Below are 25,516 nucleotides of genomic sequence, written 5' to 3'. Positions count from 1 at the left end.
AAGATGCTCCATAGCATTAGAAAGGAAAACTGTATTCATATTTTTGAGTTTGTGTAGAAGTGTGTGTGTGTTTACCTCCAGGTCTCCTTTGGTAATGCAAGCTTCCTCCACGCGGAACTGGAGGTCCTCCACTTTCCTATCACACAGAGCACACTTCAGATTATAGTTCAGGAACATTTAACATAAGAGGTCTGAAAAAGGAATCATGGATCAAGGGTTTGAAACAGGGTTTCAATCTGACCTACATAATGCCCCCCCCATTTTCCTCCTGTGATACTGTACTGACAACATACCATCAGAACATAGTTATACCCATAGTTAGACCCCATACCCCCTGGACTCCTTTCACCCCACACCCCTCTGAAGCCTCACCTCTTCTCCTCCTCCAGCTGATTGAGCAGCTCAACCTTCTCCTTGTCAGCAGCCTCCACCAGGGTGCGTAATTGGTCCATCTTGGCCTCCATCTTCACAACACATGAATATGCATTCATTAAAACAGATCATGAATATAAGTTGATGACTCATGACAAAACAACGTTATGGAAGGCCGCTATGCATCTGGGAGTTGGCTATAAAAACAAGTGCTTTCTCATTGACAGCAGATGGCAATGCAGAGGTTTTTGTGACATGAGTGTGAGGTACAGCAAGGTGTTTTCCCAAACCATTACCCAAGGTTTGTCATGGTCATGTATGACATAACACACTTCTGCAGATGAGAGTACAAGTTCCAAAACTGTAACGTCCTAGGACTTATCTGTGGGGAAATGTGTGTGTAAATAATCCTGAGGGCGAATGCTTGTGTGTGTGTAAACCATGAGGAGGAACTCAGTGTGTATTCACCTGCTCCTGGTCCTCTCTCAGCAGGGTCAGTTCCTGCTCCACCTCGCCCACATGGGTGGTTGCCTTGGCCACCTCTGCCCTCTCCATGTCCCGCTCCGCCATCAGCTGCTCGATGTGCTGCTGCTTCTCCTTCAGCACCTCCTGAACTGCTGTGGTGCCAGAGATCTTTCTCGAGTACCGTGATGACGTTTCTGTCAGCTGTGGTGTGGGGGGGGGGGGTAGGTAGAAGAGTGTTTAGACTGGTTAATGGGGGGGTGGGACAGCAAAAGACAAGACCAATTAAAGAACAGACATCTTGTTGCTCTGCAGTTGTGAATGTGGATGCACTTATGAGTGTGTTTGTGCGCCTCACCAGGCCTGTGCGGCTGGGCTTGGCACTGACGGAGGAGGCCACAGAGCTCATGGAGCTGATGGAGGAGGCGCTGGGGCTGCGCTTCAGGCCCGAGGGCGTGGCCACCAACTTCCGCACCATGGTCTTTGCCTTGGCCGGTGTGGTGGAGGGGAAGCCAATACGCGTGACCTTGTGGACTGGGGCAAACAGGCCATACTTGGGTTGGCATTGAAAGTATCTGAGGAAATACAAATTAAGTGGATAAGAAAAAAAAAAAGCCTTATATACAAATAACACCCATAAGACTTGCCGGTACTTAACTCTCTTTTAAACAAACTGGTTGCCAGAGTAGCATGTCTCTCAAGCCTGTGTGATAATCCTCTCTGGTCTGATTACCTGGTTCCTGCCACTGCCCCATCGTTCTTTCCCAGGGGCTCATCCAGTTCCACACCACACCACTCTCCCTTGGCAAAGTCTGTTTCACCAAGAAAGCGAACCACACCAGCTTTTGTGCCACCAACCTGCAGAGAATGTGCAAAGAAAGAGTTCAGAAAAGCCTTAAAAAAGATATTTTTTAATTATTCGATTTTTTATTATAGAGCGCTTTCATTACTGAAATAATCTCAAAGCACCTAAGGGTAACAAGCTTGGCATGAGATAAAACGACCAAGGCAACAGTTCATAATAATAATCATCATAATAATCAATACATGCAACCTGTCAACATCACGGGGCTGATATATGTATCGTCAGCGTTTCCTTTTACAATGCTCTAAAGCAGTGATCACTGTCAAAATGCAAGCCGAGACCTACCGCTCAGATGTTTCAAACATGGCTAAACGTAAGCCTAAGCAACATTAACCTATTAAAAACAGTTCTGTAACAATTAGGTTTGTGCAGTAGGCTAAAGGCCCAATACATTATCACTGCATATTGGATATGCTTGAATTACCCTGCCAATGTTGTCCTTCTCAGACCATTTAGAAATGATTTGGTAATAGATAATTTGTTGTATTACTTGTGAGGCACAGCTAAGTGAGCATAATCATTTGCGTGATTATGTTTGGGGGACGGATGGTCAGTCTGAGGGGAGGGAGGAGCAGCGGTGAGGCTGTGCCTCTCAACCAACTCACCGTCCCACCGTTTTCTCTCCATTTGCTGAGAAAAGGGGACAGTCTACCAGCTGATGGTGAAACAAGTCACACTGCATTATTTCTGCCTCATGCACAAATTCATATGGTTACTCCTATGACCATACTCCTATGATATTAAAAAAGCCACAAGCCACTAATAATAACCCAAGCTTATCGGAATGACTTTGCTATACTCATTCTTTGCAGCTGCAATGCTGGTTGTAGCTTGAGTGGAAGTAGGAAGAACGCACATTTTATGGATTATAAAATCTTTGAACGTGTTGACAGTGTTGAACAATTGCTGTACTCGTTGAGTCTCTCTCTCATGGGTTTAGAAGTTTAAAAATGTCACAGTGTCAACTTTGCTGTGCATTCAAGGCTTCTTTTTACAGTCTATGGCTTGAGGGAATTGTGCAAACAGTGATCTGAGCTACCTGATTGGCCAGTGGTAGGCCAAAAGGTGCACTTGATTTGCTCTCTGGCCCTGCCGGGTAGGTGGAGTTCTCCACCTTTACACAAATTAAACGGTTAAAAAGGGGGAAACTTTGCCATCCTGGCACTAGGGCTGCTGAATCAAGTGCACCTAGCAACAACAGAGCAAAACAAATTAAGAAAATAGCAACGGAATGCTTTATCCTTCGTTTTTTTACAGCAACGTTTGGTGATCAACTAGTAATGCCTTGGAGATCGACCAGTATTGCGATCGACCGGTTTTTGACCACTGCTCTAAAGGGAGACGTGAGGAATACTGTGGTGAGAAAAGCACCCTCCCTTCCTCTGAGCGTGGGTGACACTTCCTCTTAACACAATGTGTTACACAGCCCGAGGCTGAGAGAGAGAGGGGCCTTGGACAACACACTCAGGACGGAAGGTGCTCATACGAGAACAGAGCTTGGCTGTGAACAGAGGGACTATACACAGAAACTGAGCTCACTGAGGGGTGTTAGAACAGATGTTCTCATTGGTCAGTGAGAAGTTGGGAAGGAGGTGGGAGGAGGTTGTGTTCCGCAGACACATTCCTGAGAGATTACCATGGTGAGAGGGAGGAGGTGTCAGTCGTGTAACTGAGACCAACCTGTATTTACAGCATTTGTGGCCACACAAGGGGCAAGAGGAGGGTGTGGGGATGGGGCTGGAGATGAGCCCTCTCTAACCTGGAACAGGGTTAGGAGGCCAGGAGGAACATTTGAGACAAACTTGCATAAATGGACGAGCAGGCAGGTGCTTCAGGATAAAAGCTACCTGATCCAAAATAACAGCTGCATTCAAAGTGTAAATGAACTAAGCCTTACCAAAACGCGGTCTCCATTCTTCAGCTCCCTCTCCCCTTTCTTGACCGAGCTGGTGTCTGAGAGGTTGGAGATGGACTCGCTGTTTGTGCGTGCCAGGTTGGAGGCTGGAATGGCTGGTGTGGCAGGCGTAGCAGTTGAGGCTTTTTTGACAGAGGGGGTGTGAGAGGCCAGGCTGGCGGTGGAGGGGGTGGGCGACCCAGCCCGGGACGAAGGTGCTGTCTGAGTCCCATTGGCCTCGCCCTCTGTGTAGGACAGCTTGGAGGGGCGGGTGAATATCCCTTTCAGGGCCTCGCACTGGAAATAGCGCACCCCTGCCACCAAGCCATCGTTCTTCCCAATGGGCTCATCCAACACTATGCCAGCCCACTGTCCTGGTGCAAACTGAGCCTCCCCCAGGAACTGCACCACGCCAGGTTTGTTCCCATTCACCCACACTCGCTCCCCAACCTGAAAGTTCTCCCCGCCATCTTGTGTCCCAGCTGCACCGCCTCCTGGAGTGGACTTGTCGGCTGCAGCTACTTTGGATCCGGCTGCATGGAAACAGGTGGAAATCATCCAATTACTGCCAGTGTGCCAACGCCACTAAAGTTGGTCCATGGTGAGCTGAGCTAACAGGGCTAAGATGAAGAGGTTAGCTCACAGAACATGACACCTTTACCCTGCTATTCAACAGTTCCAAACTCTTATCCCAGAGTGAAATATGTTACGTACAGTGCCTACAGAAAGTTCACACCCCTTATTTTATTACAGCCTGAATTTAAGATGTATTAATTTGAGATTGTGTCACTGGCCTTCACACAATACCCCATAATGTCAAAGTGGAATCATGTTAGACATTTTTACAATGAAATGTCAAGTCAATAAGTATTCAACCCCTTTGTTATGGAAAGCCTAAATAAGTTCAGGAGTAAAACATTGCTTACAAGTCACATAAGTTGCATGGACTCACTCTGTGTGCAATAACAGTGTTTAACCTTTTTTTGACTAACTCATCTCTGTACCCCACACATACAGATAATTGTAAGGTCCCTCAGTCGGATTCAACCACAAAGATTCAGATTCAGATTCAACCACAAAGACCAGGGGAGGTTTTCCAATAACTCGCAAAGGGCACCTATTGGAAGATAGTTAAAAATAAATAAAGCAGATATTGAATATTCCTTTGAGCATGGTGAAGTTATTAATTAGACTTTGGATGGTGTATTAATACACCCAGTCAGTACAAAGATACAGGCGTCCTTCCTAACTCAGTTGCTGGAGAGGAAGGAAACCGCTCAGGGATTTAACCATGAGGCCAATGGTGACTATAAAACAGAGTTTAATGGCTGTGATAGGAGAAAACGGAGGATGGTTCAACAACATTGTAGTTACTCCACAACACTAACCTAAATGACAGAGTGAAAAGGAAGCCTGTACAGATTAAAAATAATCCAAAGCATGCATCTTGTTTACAATAAGGCATTAAAGTAAAACTGCAAAATATTAGGCAAAGAAATTAACTTCATGTACTGAATACAAAGCGTTATGTTTGGCGCAAATCTACCAACATCACAGAGTACAACTCTTCATATTTTCAAGCAGGGTGGTGGCTGCATCATGTTATGGGTTATGCTGTTCATCTGCAAGGACTAGGGAATGTTATTGGATAAAAGAAACAGAATAGAGATAAGCATAGGCAAAATCCTTTTGGAAAACCTGGTTCAGTCTGTTTTCCAACAGACACTAGGAGACAAATTCACCTTTAAGCAGGACAATAACCAAGAACACAAGGCCAAATATACACAGTAGTTGCTTACCAAGACTACATTGAATGTTCCTGAGTGGCCTAGTTACAGTTTTGACTTAAAGATGCTACACACACGATTTCTTAAAATAATTGCATTGTTATTTCAGAAAATGTCCATAATATATCTGGCGCAAATAGTGGAATGATGGTGTTTCACAGTATTTACTTACCCGTCAGTGTTGTAATTGGCTGTGAAATTCACCTATTGATTTCTCCCGCCGGAGTGGCATCTGTTGTCAAACTGGGAAAGCTGTTCTGACTTTGTGGAGCTGTTCTGATCTAGTGGAAATCGTCATTTCCTGGTTGTTAAAATTCTACACTGTTTGTGAGAGAAAACATGCACTAATAGTGTAAGGAATCATTGTACCATCAAATTCGTTGTGAAATATCTTTTAAATTACAAAAAATATATTTTTTAGAGAGACAAAAGTTACTTTCGGTTTTGGTCCACCAGCTTCAAACCGCTGTAAAAAATGAAAAACTATATATTTTTTGGACGGCTTGAAAAATCTATGGCCAGACATGAAAATGGCTGTTTAGCAATGGTCAACAACCAACTTGACAAAGCTTGAAGACTTATATATATATATATATATATATATGCTAAATGTTGTACAAGCCAGGGGTGCAACGCTCTTAGAGACTTACCATTAAGACTCACAGCTGTAATTGCTCCCAAGGTGATTCTAACATGTATTGACTCGTGTGAATACTTACATAAATTATGTACAAAAAACATGGGTGAGAAATATTCAGGCTGTAACACAACAAAATGTGGAATAAGTCAAAGGGTCTGAATACTTTCTGAAGGCACTCTACCGTCAACATTTGATCAGGCCCAATAATTAAGGTTGCCTGATTTTCTACATATAAATAAACTGGCTCATATGATAACAGCCGAGCAATGCACAAAGTAATAGTTGATTGGATGACATTTACATGAGGCCAAACTTCACAGTGGCATTTTCACATGACCCGACTGTCAATGCTTTGAAACAAAATACCAGCACAGGGATAACATTTTACACAGCAAGCCTGCTGTGTCTAAAGCCTCTAGTGAACTCAATTCACCAAATGTCTCCTACTTAAAAATATTGTTAATCCACCATATTGGAGAGATTTTGGGGGTAAATACTATAGCCTATGGAATCAAAATGGCCAGTGACCGATCAGCATGTCTACATCAAATCTAGTCAAGCCGCATCAGCAGATCCAGACTGATGAAGCAGTAAAGCCCATTCCATTGCAACCTTAAGCTGATTGATGACATCAAAGTCAGAGGTTAGGTGCTGTAGCTACCAGCCTTAATGAGAAGCAGCAAGGACATGAGAACTGCTGGTGCTAAGGGGGACGAGGACCTCTTACCAGCGGAGGGGGTGGTCTTGGTGGCTGGCGCCCCCGCTGACCTACCCATCTTGGTGGGCGCTTTGAGTCCGCTGGGCTTGGTTGTGCTCATGTTTCCTCTCTGTGTGCTGTGAAATCTACAGGGCCTTTCTGTCCGTCAGTGGGCGCCGGCAAACCCCAAATCATTGACGTAGTTGTGCTCAGATTCTGAGATGACAATGCTCTCTGAGTCACAGCACCAAAATAAATCCCAAAAAAATGTAAGTAGGAAAAGGGGTGAGGGAGAAAAATATGCCCTTCAAAAAAGGACCCTGTTAAGAGAGAGGAAGACAAATTAGTGCAACAAACAGCTTCGTATAGTATGCATTTGAGTTAGCCTAGTTTATTCATATTATTTACTTTGCATAGAAGACTACTAATAATAATAATAATAATATCCTGAAGGGAACAGGATTTTCACAGAATAATCATATATTTCAGTCTTCAATTAAAATGGTAAGCCAGGAGGGTGGGTTGTTTCACTGGTCCAATTTTTACTTTGTGGACATGACTATTCAAACACTGGCGTCTTATATTGATTTGTTCACTTGGTATAATTGGTTCCACCTCAACATCATGGGTGGCACTGACAAGGCCTATTGTTTACAACGGATTAATGGTGAGCATAGATGGGCTGAATAGCCTGCCCTTGACATTCAAATGATCTTGTGTTCTTATGACAACAAGCAGTGCTCCCCCGACTGACTCGTCACAGTGAGTCCAATACTAAAAATACTCTGTCACAAGCCAGGCCACATTCAAGTGTCTCTGTGTGCGCATGCATTTGTCACCACCATACAGAAACAAACTCTCGCTTTCCCTTTCTCTCCCTCACACACGCAAAGTCGATCAGTCTTCAATATCAACGAACCTAGTACCATTCAGAAACATAGGCAGGGAATTCTTAACGAAAGACCTGCACATAAACACATTTCAACCCAAGACATGAAGACTGGAAGTACACTTTTTGTTTTGCTCAATAACATGTGATTCTACCCTCCCTGCTTCAATAAGGACTTCTAAAATGGGCCCATTACATGGATTTAATAACACTCCAATGACATGTTTCTAAATTCGGGGCGGCAGGTAGCCTAGTGGTTAGAGTGTTGGGCCAGTAACCGAAAGGTTGCTAGATCGAATCCCCGATCAATCAGGCCTAGCCAATAGCTTTGTACTCATCAAACACAAGTCAAGAGTTTTGGGCGGGATTAGTAAACAAACAGAAAAGGATTAAAGTGTTTAGCAGCCCTCCTACAGGCCAGACTACTAGATTAGCTAATAGCTAAATATGCTACAAGGGTCTAGCCTACCTGTTATTGCCAGACTGACAAAATGGTGGCCTTGGCATAATCCGGCAACATTTGTGTTGTCCTTCAAAGACGTCTCAATAAGGCTACCTGTTAATATTAATGTTTGAGAAATAGCATTAATAAATGTAGTAACTAAGGAAGCCTTAGGCCAAGGAGTGGCAACATATGTGTTCTACTGTTAGCTAGCAATGTAGGTAGACAATTTTATTGACAGTCTTTGCTCTGACTTGCAGCATGTTAGGGACTCCCAAGTGTTGAAATAATGCATGTGGTTGAGAGAGCCCAGAGCAACAGGTGCACAGCAAGGCCTTCACATCAAGTTACCACCTTACCCCTGGAGGTCAACCACACTACTGTTGCTATGGCAACAAAACCTATATTTTTATGATTTGATTTATTTCACCTTTATTTAACCAGGTAGGCTAGTTGAGAACAAGATCTCCTTTACAACTGTGACCTGGCCAAGATAAAGCAAAGCGACACAAACAACAGAGTTACATATGGAATAAGCAAGCGTACAGTCAAACACTATAGGGGGAGAAAAAAAAAAAGAGTATATACAGTGTGCGCAAATGACATGAGAAGGTAGGCAATAAATAGGTCATAGTAGCGAGGTAATTACAATTTAGCAGATTAACACTGGAGTGATAAATGAGCACATGATGATGTGCAAGTAGAGATACTGGTGTGCAAAAGAGCAGAAAACTAAATAAAAACAATATGGGGATGAGGTAGGTCGATTGGGTGGGCTATTTACAGATGGACTATGTACAGCTGCAGCGATCGGTTGGCTGCTCAGATAGCTGATCTTTAAAGTTGGTCAGTGAAATATAAGTCTCCAGCGATTTTTGCAATACGTTTCAGTCACTGGCAGCAGATAACTGGAAGGAAAGGCGGCCAAAGTAGGTGTTGGCTTTGGGGATGACCAGTGAGATATACCTGCTGGAGCGCGTACTACGGGTGGGCCCTCACTACACTGCCAGCAAAAGAAAATGCATTTTGTCCAGCTATTGACAGAGAGGTCTCCCTGCTCTAAGTGAGAGCACCTAACAGTATCAAGATGCCCTGGATTACAGAAAACTGATAACTAAAGAAATTCTAAATGGATCTTGCTGCTAAGTCACAGACACATACCTTCCATTCCTCTGAAACCCTAAGCGCTATGTTAAATAAAACAAACTAGATCTCTCTAACGCACATCTACCTTAAGGCAAAAAGAGGTTTCTCAACAGCACAGAATAAAGGGTGGGTCTGCAGCATTGACCCAATTTACATGGTGCAGTTTTCCCCCTCTGTGGCTGAATGACACCCATTAGTGCCCTGAGGTCAGGACCACGACCAAAAGCCCTCGAGGAAAAAGCACAGAAATGATTGATATCTTCATGGCAGTGAATCATCAGAGGATACAGAGTAGAGGGTATCCATTGACATGCCTATTCTATTTGCTATAAATTCACTCCTCACTAATGGTGTACTCTATAAAAAAATAGAAGCTGACTTAAACAAAAACAACCCCACAAACAAATAGGACTATGCCTCCTCCATTGCATCACAAACATCATCTGTTGATTCCATGGCATTGTTTAAAGAAAGGCTAAAGTCAACTTGGGGAAGAGAGCGGGCTTTCCCAAATAGACCAGCAATTTCTAGACTTGAAACCAGAGCCTTACATCTATAATTATAAACTATGGACAGCTTTCAGTTTACCACTGGTGTAGTCAGCTGAAAATGATCCAATTATGTAGATGGAGATGTTTCCACTGGTAAAGCTAATCCTTTGCTCCAGACTCTCACTTTAATCTCTATTCAGGAAGACAGCCAAACACCAATGTCCTGTTAATGCAGGTTTTGGGCAATTCACATATCCTTACAAACCCAAATGCCCGTCATGCACTGCACTACAGCTGTAGGCTAGCCTACTTCTGTTAACACTACAGTGATGAATGTTCAAAATGACATGGTATTTTGGGAAAGTTACCATACCAACATCTTAAACTATGTTACTAGTCAGGGCATATTTTTTTCCTAAAAATAATACCCATCCACTTTAGAGATGGAAATTTTGTTCAATTTTATTGACGACTAACTGACCCACATTAACAGGTCAACAAACTATTAAATTGTTTCCAAACAGTAGAATGAGGAGACCAACAGAAAATACTATTCGAGATCTGTATATAAGAATGAGATGCTTTTGTTTCTGCCCCAACAATGGGAGTCGGCCCAAGGCGGGAAGGCAGGCGACGAGACTATGCCCAAAATAAACCCATAGAAACATATTGGGCTGATTTTGGACAGATTTTGGCGAGAGTGAAACCATTCGCTTTTGTCGCTTCCTCTCTTATACTATGCATGCATACAAGGACTGGACATTACTCATGAAGAGCTTAAGGGAAACGTGTAGCAATAGCAAGCCTATCATCTTACAGTTCAAAATTATTAAACACTCCTGTAATGAAGCAGATAAAACATCATTTTCAAACATTTGCCAAAATGCAATTTGTGGAAAACACAGTTCTAAACCTAACGCGAGCAGTTGTGATAGAGATGAACATTTCCGTTAGAAATTTAGAAAGAGGGGGAATCTAATAGCAACAACTATGATGGATTGCTAATATGACTAGGATTGCGCCTTTGGCTTCTGGACAACAAAAGAGAGTTGATATGAAAAACACTAGAACTGGAGAAATGCTGGTTAATGGCATGAGGAAGTCTTTAGAAAATAAATTGCCTTCACGTTTCTACAGATGGATTTTTACAAGGCTACTTTGAAGAAAGGTAAGACATGCCTCATTATTTGGAAGGAAAGTAAACTTTCCGGTTTCAATTCTACTGCCTCAAGCTCACATTGCAAAGTGGTGGGTGACTCGCTGAGTCAAAAGGTAGGCAGGCTATAGCCTGTACACCCGAAAGGCGAATGGGAGGTGCGCTTTAATTACGAATTGATATTGAGGAATAAAAATAGCTTGTTTTTAATTCCACAAAATAATGCAAATTACCCATAGACCGATAAGCATGACCGGACATATGTATTTTCAGCAGCTAACCGAGTAACATCCCTATTATTTGAATGTAATTTGATCTGTTTCAATTGAACAAACTTACTTTCAGACCAGGATCATTTTCTTTAGCAATTATTGGACCCACTTCCTGTAGTGTGCAGACATGAATTATTTTAGTGTCTAATTACATGTTTCCTATAGCTCTGGGTTCATGCCACCTACAAAATGTAAAGCACTAATGACTCATTTGCACTGTGAACTCAACATTACAGTTCCACCAGTGCATGCTGTAAATTTAGGAGACATAAAATCCGATAGCTTGCAGCCATCCTTCAATATTATTGCTATATAGTTTAACGAAGCACGCACTGTAAAAGGAAATTACCTTGCTGCACTGTTGGGATACATGAAATGGGTGGGGACTGCCTAGCTATAATTAATTGTGTTACAATTTCCTTTTTTTATTTAGCAAATTTCTCTTACTTTAAAGCTCTGCATTGTTGGGAAAGGGCTCGTAAATAAGCATTACAGTAAAGTCTACACCTGTTGTATTCAACACGTGACAAATACAATTTTAATTTGACTGGTTGAGGATGTGTTCTGTAAAACAGATTTAGTTCTGAAACCGATTTGAGGGCCCAAAACATGGAGATAATCGACCTCCATGTACGATTACTTGTGGCAGCAGCTTATCCACAGCATGTCTGGCTTAGCTAAGCCATGCAGAGTAGGAAAGCATCGCTCAGACAGACTGTATAGCTCTCTGAACGCAGGGAAAAGGCCTTTCATTCTTCACTGTGCAATATACTTTTGCTGACATCAGTTGTGCAAAAAGCCTCACTAAATGACATCTCCAATTTGCTTATTTGCAATGTATTGTATCCTACACTTCCCTCTCAGACGTCCCCTTTCTTTTCCCCATTCCTTTCATTAAGGGCAAATAAAGTAATTCACTCTCAGCTAGTTGGAAGCACTTAGAAAATAGGAGAGTTGATTTGTCTAAGGGCATAAACGTTGAAAAAAGTGTTTAACCACTTGGTACTCCAGACTTTGGTTGTGGAAGGTTAAAGAATTAGGCTATTTGAAGTTGAAAATAACATTCGAGAGGACATTTTAAATCCAAGGACAAGATCAAACTAGAAATAAAACAATTCTAGAAATTGGTTTGGTTTCCAGCTTGAATGGTTCTAAAGTTACTATTACTGTTGGTGGGTTAGTTTTTGATGCTAATTTATGCAAATGTCAATAGTTTGACATTTATAGACTTTTGAAAATGATAGTTTTAATGTTTGCAGCTGAGGTGGTAAAAGATCAGTAGCATTTAAAATGGTCTACCACTTTTTCTGGTTGGCATTATGCCAATTTACGTGAATTCAAATGGAGTATATTTTAAAGGTTTCAGATCATTTGAAGTTAGGATAGCTTCAATGTTTTAAAGATGGTCTTGTAGCTTAATTGGCTGAGGAGCAGGACCATTTTCAATAGCTACCACTGTATTCCTATGGTTCTCATTCAAACCCATGTTATTTATGCACATTTAAAATTGTTATAGTTCAAAAAGTATAAATAGTATCAACAAGCTGTATGCAAGACATCGAAGTTGAGTCAGTCTGCACATTTCAACATTGGAGTTGATAGCTTACACGGTTCAAGAAGTAGCATCTAGAACTTTTAAAATGTTACCATTCAAGTCTATGGCCACTGAAATGCATTGAAATTTATGCAAATATGGTTGTAGAACAAAAAGTTAATAGTATAAAAAATATTTTCTCAAGCAACCTGCGAAAAACCAGTCCACAAGAAAGCCAGTCTACAAGTCTTACATTTGTTTTCATGTTGATAGCTTAAGTGCTAGAGTGAGGGGAATAATGAATATGTAAGAGCGCTAGAGTGGGCTTGCTTTCAGCAAGCACACTAAATATATAGTACCAGTCAAAAGTTTGGACACACCTACTCATTCATGTTTTATTTTTTTACATTGTAGAAAAATAGTGGAGACATCAAAACTATGAAATAACACATATGGAATTAGTAACCAAAAAAGTATTACGCCTAAATATATTTTAGATTCTTCAAAAGGAGCCACCCTTTGAGGTGAGGACAGCTTTGCACACTCAACCAGCTTCATGGAGGTAGTCACTAAGGAATGCATTTCAATTAACAGGTGTGCCATGTTAAAAGTTGATTTGTTGAATTTCTTTCCTTCTTAATGCGTTTGAGCCAATCAGTTGTGTTGTGACAAGGTAGGGGGGTATACAGGAGATAGCCCTATTTGGTAAAAGACCAAGTCAATATTATGGCAAAAACAGCTCAAATATGTAAAGAGAAACGACAGTCCATCATTACTTTAAGACATGAAGGTCAGTCAATCCGGAAAATTTCAAGAACTTGGAAAGTTCCTTCAAGTGCAGTCGCAAAAACCCTCAAGCATTGTGAGGAAATTGGCTCTCATGAGGACCGCCACAGGAAAGGAAGACCCAGAGTTGCCTCTGTTGCAGAGGATAAATTCAATTGAGTTACCAGCCTCAGAAATTGCTGCCCAAATAAATGCTTCAGAGTTCAACAGACACATCAACTGTTCAGAGAAGACTGCCTGAAATCAGGCCTTCATGGTCAATTTGCTGTAAAGAAACCAATACTAAAGGACACCAATAAAAAGAAGAGACTTGCTTGGGGCAAGAAATATGAGCAATGGACATTAGACTGGTGGAAATCTGTCCAGCTCTCTGGTCTTGGCCATTGTGGAGAGGTTGGAGTCTGTTTGATTGAGTGTGTGGACAGGTGTCTTTTATACAGGTAACGAGTGGAGAACAGTTGAAGTGTACCTATGATAAAAAAATTACAGACATCTACATGCTTTGTAAGTAGGAAAACCTGCCAAATCGGCAATGTATCAAATACTTGTTCACCCCACTGTAAGCAAGCAGTTATGCCCGTCAGTATCTCAATGGAAATGATAGTGTTGCTAGTGTACTGATGCATATTCCTGACCAATTTTTCTCCCAAGAAAAGAACAAGCATATCATTAGGCCTATACTGGAATGAAGGGATATCAGGGCAAATAGCCTAATATGTTCAATGAAACTATAAATCGCTACAATACTATTACCATGTTATTGCTACTTTTATCCGTGGCGTGCTGTAATGTAAATTAATTAGTGATGCACCGATATGACATTTTTGGCCGATACAGATATCCAATATTATCCTTGCCTTTTAAGCATTCTAGTACAGTTAAATAATTAACACTCACACACAGAAGTCCGCAACAAAGCCTCCTTCACTCACGCCGCCAAGCTTACCCTAGTAAAACTGACTATCCTACCGATCCTCGACTTCGGCAATATCATCTACAAAATGGCTTCCAACACTCTACTCAGCAAACTGGATGCAGTCTATCACAGTGCCATCCGTTTCGTCACTAAAGCACCTTATACCACCCACCACTGCGACTTGTATGCTCTAGTCGGCTGGCCCTCGCTACATATTCGTCGCCAGACCCACTGGCTCCAGGTCATCTACAAGTCCATGCTAGGTAAAGCTCCGCCTTATCTCAGCTCACTGGTCACGATGGCAACACCCATCCGTAGCACGCGCTCCAGCAGGTGTATCTCACTGATCATCCCTAAAGCCAACACCTCATTTGGCCGCCTTTCGTTCCAGTACTCTGCTGCCTGTGACTGGAACGAATTGCAAAAATCGCTGAAGTTGGAGACTTTTATCTCCCGCACCAACTTCAAACATCAGCTATCTGAGCAGCTAACCGATCGCTGCAGCTGTACATAGTCTATTGGTAAATAGCCCACCCTTTTTCACCTACCTCATCCCCATACTGTTTTTATTTATTAACTTTTCTGCTCTTTTGCACACCAATATCTCTACCTGTACATGACCATCTGATCATTTATCACTCCAGTGTTAATCTGCAAAATTGTAATTATTTGCCTACCTCCTCATGCCTTTTGCACACATTGTATATAGACTCCCCCTTTGGTTTCTACTGTGTTATTGACTTGTTAATTGTTTACTCCATGTGTAACTCTTTGTTGTCTGCTCACACTGCTATGCTTTATCTTGGCCAGGTCGCAGTTGCAAATGAGAACTTGTTCTCAACTAGCCTACCTGGTTAAATAAAGGTGAAATAAAAAAATAAAAAATAAGCCACTGCATCTCAGTGCAAGAGGAGTTACTACAGTCCCTGGTTCGAATCCAGGCTGTATCACATCCGGCCGTGATTGGGAGTCCCATAGGGCTGCACACAATTGGCCCAGCGTTGTCCGGGTTTGGTCATCCTTGTAAATAAAAATGTGTTCTTAACTGACTTGCCTAGTTAAAAGGTTACACACACACACACTGACCAAAAAGTTCATTTGTTGGCATTTACATATGTCCCCATTACCAGTAAAACAATCAAAACATAATCAAAACCTATTTCTTTCACTTACTTGCGGTGCTGCTTTATTGTTTCATTCTCAACCAGGATTTCTCATACTATGGAATGTCGTTTGGGTCTCTGAAGTCAAATAACACTATTTGACCTGTCAAGTGAGCTTGTTGACCAATCAGGACCTGAAGATGATTGCACGTCACACAATTTAACACGTTCATAAAAATTTTAGGTGTCATCATCTAAAATAACCCTAATTTATAAGACAGTTCTTATTTGAATAATGGTGGTTGGACCCATCTATGTGAAGCTAGCCACAAAAAGGATTAAATAAAAGTATGTCATTAACAGTGATGCAAATGAATACAAATAGTAGAATTATGCCATAATTGAATAGATCATGCTAAACGAGGTTGGAATGTTATAAAATCAACAAAAGACAATTTGTTAATTTGACAAATCTGTTGAAATCACACTGATGTATTATACTTTAAATTTGTGTTTGGAGCATACTTATTTCACTGTACAGCATTGCCTATTGATTCTGGATCAATGACATGGGGTATCAGTCCACTCAGTGACACACACAGAACATTAGCGTCGTAGCTCTTATTACGGGACTTTGAAACAACTGAATTGAGCCATATTCATTGTAAATCTATGTGTATTGAACACTATCCCCGAGGAAAAACAATACTGCATGGATGTTTGAGTCTGATCACACTGAGGACGTTGTGAAAAAATATATTGGGTATTGAGTAGACTGATACTCCATTTCATTGATCCCCAATCCTTTGGTAAAGCTGTACAGTGCAATATGAATGTCAATACACACACAACAGGCTGACTGGGAGATGATTTCACACAGTCACAGTCCCGCGATAAGAGCAACAACGCTAATATTTGTGTAAACTCTTCACATTTGTGTTCTGTGGGTGTCACCAAGTAGACCAATACACCATTTCATTGTTTCACATTCCAACCTTAACGTTATCTAGTCTGAATATGGCATGGCTACACCAATTGTAACCTTCCGCATCTTTTTCAAAGAGGTACTTATATTTTGAAGGCAAACCGCAAATTCCACTATTGTGCCTAATCCTTATTGTGGCTAGCTTCACAACACATAACCCGGTGTGCGGTCTGGTCCAGTGTCACTTGCCAGACGAAGCTAGCTGGCTGTTTATAACGTTAGCTTGGGCAACAGGGTTAAGTAGCTAGCTAGCTATTTATTTTCATGAACAGAAGTTCAATTTCAATAGGCGAACAACAAGTGGCTAATACTTACTCACAAGGATTCCTAAATCATTGCTAATGAAAATGACTGCAGTTTCAACTGATCATTGCTTTCAGGCTGGTTGTATTGGTGCTAGCTAGCTATCAAGCTAAATCTAGCTACCCCAGAAGTTGTGGTCAAACAAATAATGCTTTATTACCAACGCAGAATTGTAAACATTGTTTGTGGCCGGTGTTTGCAAACTTTTTTGTACAGCTTTGACAGTGCTGATAGTAGTGCTGCGCCTGGCTTGCAAGTGCAAATTCAGAACAAACAACATTCTTTAATAACTGTTATTTGACATGTCAAATTAAGAGCTTATTTAACACGCCAAATTGTGTTATTTGACGTGTGTCTTTTTTGCCACGCAAAGACCCAAATGGCGTTCCATAGTATGTCGTGAAGCTAATAGCAGTGACGCTATTACTGTGTAACTCCGATAGGGCAACATGTGTACCGGTGCTCGACCAGTCAGCAAAAGCCAACATCACCCACAACAGAGAAAGGTTGATTGTGAAGGGCAATGAATTCCATTATCTTGACATTAATGGATTTCGCCTTTGAGTTGTCTCGCTGAAATTCGTACTCTTTCAAATGACTACTCAACTTGTTGACTGCTTGAGCCACACAGCAGACATTGTGGGCTTATTTAGAAATGCTAGTTTTACGTGGCGTCATTACGTCAACGACCTACTTTATATAGGTATGCACGTCAGCTTTGACATCGGTTTTGCACATCGGCGTTAAACTAGACATCGAGCCTGAAGACTGATCATGCTCTCCACAGCCGATGTGAGTAAGACCTTTAAACAGGTCAACGTTCACAAGGCCGCAGGTCCAGACGGATTACCAGGACATGTACTGCGAGCATGCGCTGACCAACTGGCAAGTGTACTCACTGACATTTTCAACCTCTCCCTGTCCGAGTCTGTAATACCAACATGTTTCAGGCAGACCACCATGGTGCCTGTGCCCAAAAACACTAAGGTAACCTGTGTGAGGTTCTGTGTTATGCACTATAGGCTGTTACCATATCATTTGTGATTGAATATTATCTGCTGTTGGCTTGTGTGGGTGTATGTGTTATGCAACATAGCCGACTTGAGTCATTGTCAACAGTTTCAGGGCCATGGACCTTTCTTGTGATGGAAAAATATAGAATAACATAAAAACAGGAACTGTACGGTCTTTTGTTAGATAACAGGAGCCAGGTATGTGATAACTGTATCGAGAGTATGAGCGCATAGATATTCTACACAACTACAACGACTGACCACTGAAGCGCCTAGGGGGCTGGGACCAGCTCATACGCCAACAATCAACGATAGGCTGGGTGAGTTTAAACCACGCCCAGTCTCTACTCTGTGACAGGCTGGCTCGGAAGCAGGAACTACTTCTGTCAGAGTATTAAAGAAGATACTGTTAGTGTGTTGGCTAGTTCTCTGTTCTACCCTTGCGTGGTGTTACAGCGAACCTGTATATATACGAAAATTGCATTTACCACTTATTGCTTAACTAATAAAAAGTACATAGTATACAATCGGTGACTCAATGTCATATTTATCCTGATACCAGATTTGATTGACGCAACCCTTAACACCTGCCAAAATGACTACCGACCCGTTGCACTCACGTCTGTAGCCATGAAGTGCTTTGAAAGGCTGGTCATGGCTCACATCACCACCAATACCCCAGAATTCCCTAGACTCACTCCAATGTGCATACATCCCCAACAGATCCACAGATGATGCAATCTCTATTGGTTGAGAGCTTCAAGTTCCTTGGTGTCCACATCACCAACAAACTATCATGGTCCAAGCACACCAAGACAGTTGTGAAGAGGGCACAACCAAATCTATTCCCTCTCAGGAGACTGAAAAGATTTGGTATGGGTCCTCAGATTCTCAAAAGGTTCTACAGCTGCACCATTGAGAGCATCCTGACTAGTTGCATCACTGCCTGGTATGGCAAATGATTGGCCTCCGACCGCAAGGCACTAGAGGGTAGTGCGAACTAGAGGTCGACCGATTATGATTTTTCAACGCCGATACCGATTGTTGGAGGACCAAAAAAATGCCGGGACCGATTAATCAGCCGATTTGTATTTATTTACTTGTAATAATGACAACTACAACAAAACTGAATGAACACTTATTTTTACTTAATATAATACATCAATAAAAATACATTTAGCCTCAAATAAATAATGAAACATGTTCAATTTGGTTTAAATAATGCAGTGTTGGAGAAGTAAAAGTGCAATTCCTTGCTCAGAACATCATGAGATCATATGAAAGTTGGTGGTTCCTTTTAACATGAGACTTCAATATTCCAAGGTAAGAGGTTTTAGGTTGAAGTTAATATAGTATTTATAGGACTGTTTCTCTCTATACCATTTGTATTTCATATACCTTTGACTATTGGATGTTCTTATAGGCACTAAAGTATTGCCAGTGTAACAGTATAGCTTCTGTCCCTCTCCTCGCCCCTACCTGGGCTCGAACCAGGAACACATCGACAACAGCCACACTCGAAGCAGCGTTACCCATGCAGAGCAAAGGGGACAACTACTCCAAGTCTCAGAGCGAGTGACATTTGAAACGCTATTAGCGCGCACCCCGCTAACTAGCTAGCCATTTCACATCGGTTACACCAGCCATTAGGCTGATAGGCTTGAAGTCATAAACAGCGCTGTGCTTGCGAAGAGCTGCTGGCAAAACACACAAAAGGGCTGATTGAATGAATACTTACGAGCCCGCTGCTGCCTACCATCGCTCAGTCAGACTGCTGTATCAAATCATATAGACTTAATTATAACATAACACACAGAAATACGAGCCTATGGTCATTAATATGGTCGAATCCGGAAACGATAATTTCAAAAACAAAACTTATATTATTTCAGTGAAATGCGGAACCGTTCGGTATTTTATCTAAATATTCTTGTTACATTGCACAACCTTCAATGTTATGTCATAATTACGTAAGATTGGATCCCCCGACCTGACAAGGTGAAAATCTGTCGTTCTGCCTCTGAACAAGGCAGTTAACACACCGTTCCTAGGCCGTCATTGAAAATAAGAATATGTTAACTGACTTGCTCAGTTAAATAAAAAGATATAAAATAAATAGGCAAAATCGGCGCCAAATAAAATACAGATTTCTGATTGTTATGAAAACTTGAAATCGGCCCTAATTAAATCGGCCATTCCGATTTATCGGTCGACCTCTAACGCGAACGGCCCAGTACATCACTGGGGCCAAGCTTCCTGCCATCCAGGACCTCTATACCAGGCGGTGTCAGAGGAAGGCCCTCAAAAATGTCAAAGCCTCCAGCCACCCTAATCATAGACTGTTCTCTGCTACCGCATGGGAAGCGGTACCAGAGCGCCAAGTTTAGGTCCAAGAGGCTTCTAAACAGCTTCTACTCCCAAGCCATAAGACTCCTGAACACCTAAACAAATGGCTACCCAGACTATTGCATTGCCCCCCTCTTTTACACCACTGCTACTCTGCTGTTATAATCTATGCATAGTCACATTAATAACTCTACCTTCATTCACATATTACCTCAACTGTACAGGTACCCCCCTGTATTTAGTCTCGCTATTGTTATTTTACTGCTGCTCTTTAATTACTTGTTTACTTTTATTTCTTATTCTTATCCATATTTTTTTTAAACTGTATTGTTGGTTATGGGCTCCTAAGTAAGCATTTCACTGTAAGGTGTTGTAGTCGGTGCATGTGACTAATAAAATTTGATACCGATCTTGGCATTTTTAGCTAATATCGACCAATTCCGATATGTTCCCCGATATATTGTGCATCCCTAACCCTAATATTTAACAAACATGAAGCTGTGGGAAATCAAGGTGCAGAAAAATGCTGAGTGGTTAACAATGGCATGCTGCAAACGAGATTCAGGGACATGCTGGGACACTCAGCCCTCCCAGCATGGGACTCAAGGCTCTTGGTTCAAAAGACATCTCCTCAATATCACTTTACTCGTCTCAACTTGTGTAGAAACCAGTGGGCAGGTTTAGCCTATAGAAAAGTATTGGCACCACATCTCTTTTAGAGCCTGCCCTGGCAAGTGGCTTTAATCGCAAAAAATGACAGGAGCTGAGCTGTGTGCCCTCTGCACTCTCACTGGTTGTCTTGGCAATTTTCCTAATCATAAAGGTCTTCTATGCCCATGTTTGGCAGCACTCAAGTCTCCCTCATCACTTACCAGTATTTGTACACTACATCTGCAGAAAGTGTGATCACATCACACATTCAAAACAAACACTCCTGCTGCCCCCTCACATATTAAGTGCACTAAAGACATGCTCCAGTTCTTCTCTTTGGAGAAAACATCTGCTGGGGTCATTATATAGTCCCCTTAGCACTAGTAGCAGGCAGTGCAACAAAAAGCCAGGGTCTTTCCGCCTCCAATACCTCCCCACTCATAGCATCTGATTGTCCAACACGAACACAAGCAGCCTTGTTCAGCACTTGTCTCCTAGAGCTTGAGTTGAGTTGCCTAATGCCCCCCAAAACGTCAAAGTTTAATTGCTTGGTTGACAAAGATTTGTGAAATAATCATTACAGTTTCATTTTATCTCCAACACTGAATTTACTTGAAAAACTTAGCAAAGAGAAAATAGCCTAAAAACTTAGCAAGGAGAAAATAGCCTAAACTTTAAGACATTAAAACATAAGCTTTGTTGTCTAGCCTACTTGCCCTAACAAATACTTGTATTTTTGAGAGAGAGAGCAGGTATAGAAGAGACAACTGACCTTCAGAGAATGGACAATTTGTTAACGGAAACTTCATACACATCAACACATTAACAGCCACAACTCAGTTTAGGATAGCCTCAATTCGGATTCATCACCAAAAGATTAACTATAGGCTAACTGTTTGTAGTGTCTGGAAGCTTGTGTAGTGGTTTGTTGTGTTTGATGGTATGGGTTTGCTGTAAATCAGTGGAGATGGTTGTCGAACACCAGACGCAATGTCCTTGAAATCATTCAATAATAATTTCTTATTTGCAGACTTTTTCTGTTACACATCTTACTCTAGCAATTCAAATGAGCCATCAGAGCAGGGCCTGACACAGGACAATGGTAGGTTAAATCATCCTTGGTGCCCCTGCTTCCTTTAGAGGGAGAAGCAAAACTTCTTGTTAGTAGAGTTTGATCTGTGCATAAAAAGGGTGCAGACACCCATGCCCGAAGTTCTGTTTTGCTGAAATGTATCAATTATACGAGGCCAAAAATTATGCTGATTGTTCATGATCAAATGTTATCCCAACAGGTTTATTGTTTAATCACTACTGAATCATTTATATTGAGCATGAGCAGTGTCAAACGCACTGAAACCAACTCCAGGTCACAGTTTACACATATCTATTCTGAGATTTAGCTTACCTTGACCTGAGTTTAGGTACAAACTATAAAGTGAATTCAGTTACTACCATGTTAGGATATTTGGCAAGAGACAACCACTTATGAAAGGTAGCTAGCAGAACCAATTACTAAATATAATTTTTTTGAAGTTAGCGAACAAGCTGACAGACATAGGGTTTGTTGAGTTTGCCGTGTTCTTCATGGGACAGGCAAAGGTGCACATATTTATGATTGACCAGTCGAAAGGTTCCCTGGGAGATTCCTACTGACGCATTGCATTCCATTGATGTTTACAGTGTGGTCGATGAGGTGGCACATCTGGATATCGTGACAGTAGTTGCGAATGGAGCTACTGTATAAAACTAACTTAAAGAAAACTCGATTGGGTTAACAAACTCATGTCTAGTTCAAACAATCCAAATGTGTTAAAACACTAACTGGTTGATGTGGCGGACTTAGCTAGCCAGTAGCCATATGGTTCATAATATTTGAGCTTTCCTAGACCACAGAAACATAGCACACCGACAAAAGTCTTGTTGCTCGTATAGGAAAGCTAGCTAACGTCGAGGGAATTCCACAGGTCCGAACGTCGACTCGTACCACAATGTCGCCCCTGAATGACATGTCTTGAAAACTAGCGGTTAGGATCGCTTGTGAACTTTTATTTAAAATATAATCTCCAAGTCAAACCATGTTAAAAATGTGAGATCAGTATCTAGACTTAAGGCCCAGACAGGTTGTGGCTGGCTAAACGCGGTATATACTAGCAGCTAGCTAGCGTTACATGAGCTAAATTGGCGCTTAGTAACTGTTTCTCCGTGGGTTATGGGCTCCTTGCCTTGACTGAGGGCCCGCAGGGCTACCTATAAAGCAAACGTGAGATAGCCGGGTTCAAGCCGCTTCAACCAATCCTTACCTGTAGCACTCCCGTATGAATTGTTCTTTGATGAACAGCTAGAAACAATCCCAAACAAGCACAACCCTCTTTCGAGTTGTCTCCCCAACCGAAGCCTTGTGTTGCGACGGACTCGCGTTCACGAGGTGCTGATTGAGCGAAGCAATGACGTAAAATGGTCTCGCCCCTATAGAATACAGGGAGGAAAAATAACTAAACTCGTCTAAAACCAAAATTTAAAAATAAACTACCACAATTATAATATCAGCACAAGGTCATAAAATGCATTTGCTAAAACAAAATCTACTAAACTTGAATTATGTCTGTCAAAGTTTTATTCAGGATAAAGATAATTGTATTACTTTCAATTAGAAACGATTTGCTCAGATTTGTATCTTTCAGCATGCAATTTCTGTAAAAGATTAAGAATAAAGATAGCTTCAATACAGACAAAATGTTGCCACCCGGGTACGGTTGTTCCTTTCCCTGTACCTGTTAACTAAACAGATTTTGAAACCGTGTCGGCTTTGTGGAACTTGCTTATTTTTACCATTCAAATGTTGCTAAATTCAAATACGGTACTGACATGATGGTGAGATTAGGAGTTGGGCGGCAAATTGGAAACCATCCAAACACACTATACAGATCAATCATTATATTAAAGGGAGTTTAAAGGAGGCTGTATTCGAAAAGCATACGTATTAGATCAGGGCAGTTAATTAAAGTCACGAAATAGGACAGACAACGCTTCAGACCAACAGTCTATTTCCATCCAGCAGCAGCATGACACCACCCGAAACATCAGCCCTCCAAATGGTTTATAATCTTGAACAAATATTTAGATTTGATAACAAAAACACGATAAATTAATTTACCGAAGCTTTACTGTGTACTTTTAAATCGGACTTCCAATGGCAAAACAACTACGGCGAAAAACAACGAAAACAAACCATTGCATTGTACAACGTTGGTCCATCTCCTGTGACACTTCTCCAGAGACATGATGGTCAGTTACTTCTTAGTCTTGTAGGAAGCTGCTATAGACCACCAAGTGCTAACAGTCAGTATCTGGATAACGTGTGAAATGCTTGATAAAGTATGTGATAAACAGTAAGGTACATTTTCTGGGTGATTTAAATATTGACTGGCTTTCATCAAGCTGCCCACTCAAGAAAAAGCTTCAAACTGTAACCAATGCCTGCAATCTGGTTCAGGTTATGTCAACCTACCAGGGTAGTTACAAACAGCACAGGAATGAAATCATCATGTATTGATCACATCTTTACTAATGCTGCAGAAATTTGCTTTGAAACAGTATCCAAATCAATCGGATGTAGTGATCACAATATAGTAGCCATTTCTAGGAAATCTAAAGTTACAAAGGCTGGGCCTAGTATAGTGTACAAGAGGTCATTACGATACGTTTTGTAGTGATTCCTATGTTGTTGATGTAAAGAATATGTTGGCCTGTGGTCTGTAATGAGCAACCAGACCCTGCACTTGACACATTTTTGAATTTGCTTATTCCATTTACAAATAAGCATGCACCCATTATGGAAATGACAGTGAAAACTTAAATCCCCGTGGCTTGATGAGAAATTGAAAAATTGTATGCTTGAGAGAGATGAGGCAAAAATAATTGCAAATACAGTGCATTGGGAAAGTATTCAGACCTCTTGAATTTCTCCACATTGTTACGTTACAGCCTTATTCTAAAATCGATTCAATAGTTTTCCCCCCCTCATCAATAAACACACAATAACCATAATGATAAAGCAAAAACAGGTTTAGAAATATTTACACATTTAAAAAAAACGGATATATCACATTTACATAAGTATTCAGACCCTTTATTCAGTACTTTGTTGAAGCAACTTTGGCAGTGATTACAGCCTTGTGTCTCTTGGGTATGATGCTCCAAGCTTGGCACATCTGCATTTGGGGAGTTTCTCCCATTCTTCTCTGCAGATCCTCTCAAGCTTTGTCAGGTTGGATGGGGAGCGTCGCTGCACAGCTATTTTCAGGTCTCTCCAGAGATGTTAGATAGGGTTGAAGTCCGGGCTCTGGCTGGGCCACCCAAGGACATTCAGATACTTGTCCCGAAGCCACTCCTGCGTTGTCTTGGCTGTGTGCTCAGGGTCGTTGTCCTGTTGGAAGGTGAACCTTCGTCCTAGTCTGAGGTCCTGAATGCTCTGGAGCAGGTTTTCATCAAGGATCTCTTTGTACTTTGCTCCGTTCATCTTTCCCTCAATCCTGACTAGTCTCCCAGTCCCTGCCGCTGAAAAACATCCCCACAGCATGATGCTGCCACCACCACGCTTCACCGTAGGGATGGTGTAGGTTTCCTCCAGACGTGACGCTTGGCATTCAGACCAAAGAGTTCTATCTTGGTTTCATTAGACCAGATCATCTTGTTTCTCATGGTCTGGAAGTCCTTTAGGTGCCTTTTGGCAAACTCCAAGCGGGCTGTCATGTGCCTTTTACTGA

The 25,516-nt window shown here is 41.6% G+C and overlaps 1 protein-coding gene across 13 annotated transcripts in view; it reads right to left on the bottom strand.

Annotated features, from left to right (window-relative positions):
- The window catches only part of clip1a (CAP-GLY domain containing linker protein 1a), a 55,324-nt gene extending 32,133 nt beyond the window's left edge, over positions 1 to 23,191 (bottom strand). For 5 of the 13 annotated variants that reach the window (XM_020490021.2, XM_020490024.2, XM_020490026.2 and 2 more), the window contains exons 1-8: positions 23,051 to 23,191; positions 6,748 to 7,037; positions 3,597 to 4,126; positions 1,568 to 1,692; positions 1,193 to 1,409; positions 841 to 1,038; positions 373 to 464; positions 76 to 136 (exon numbers count right to left, since the gene is read on the bottom strand). In XM_020490021.2, coding sequence (XP_020345610.1) covers positions 76 to 136; positions 373 to 464; positions 841 to 1,038; positions 1,193 to 1,409; positions 1,568 to 1,692; positions 3,597 to 4,126; positions 6,748 to 6,838 — 1,314 coding nt within the window. In that variant the 5' untranslated portion in view covers positions 6,839 to 7,037; positions 23,051 to 23,191. Of the gene's footprint in view, positions 1 to 75; positions 137 to 372; positions 465 to 840; positions 1,039 to 1,192; positions 1,410 to 1,567; positions 1,693 to 3,596; positions 4,127 to 6,747; positions 7,038 to 8,075; positions 8,163 to 23,050 lie in introns of all 13 variants that reach the window. The other 8 variants (XM_020490023.2, XM_031830038.1, XM_020490025.2 and 5 more) reach the window with 4 other exon arrangements.
- Between the last annotated feature and the right edge of the window lie 2,325 nt (positions 23,192 to 25,516).

The sequence above is a fragment of the Oncorhynchus kisutch genome, linkage group LG8, assembly GCF_002021735.2.
Source record: "Oncorhynchus kisutch isolate 150728-3 linkage group LG8, Okis_V2, whole genome shotgun sequence".
Lineage (NCBI taxonomy): Eukaryota > Metazoa > Chordata > Actinopteri > Salmoniformes > Salmonidae > Oncorhynchus > Oncorhynchus kisutch.
This window is presented reverse-complemented; position numbering and strand designations above follow the sequence as displayed.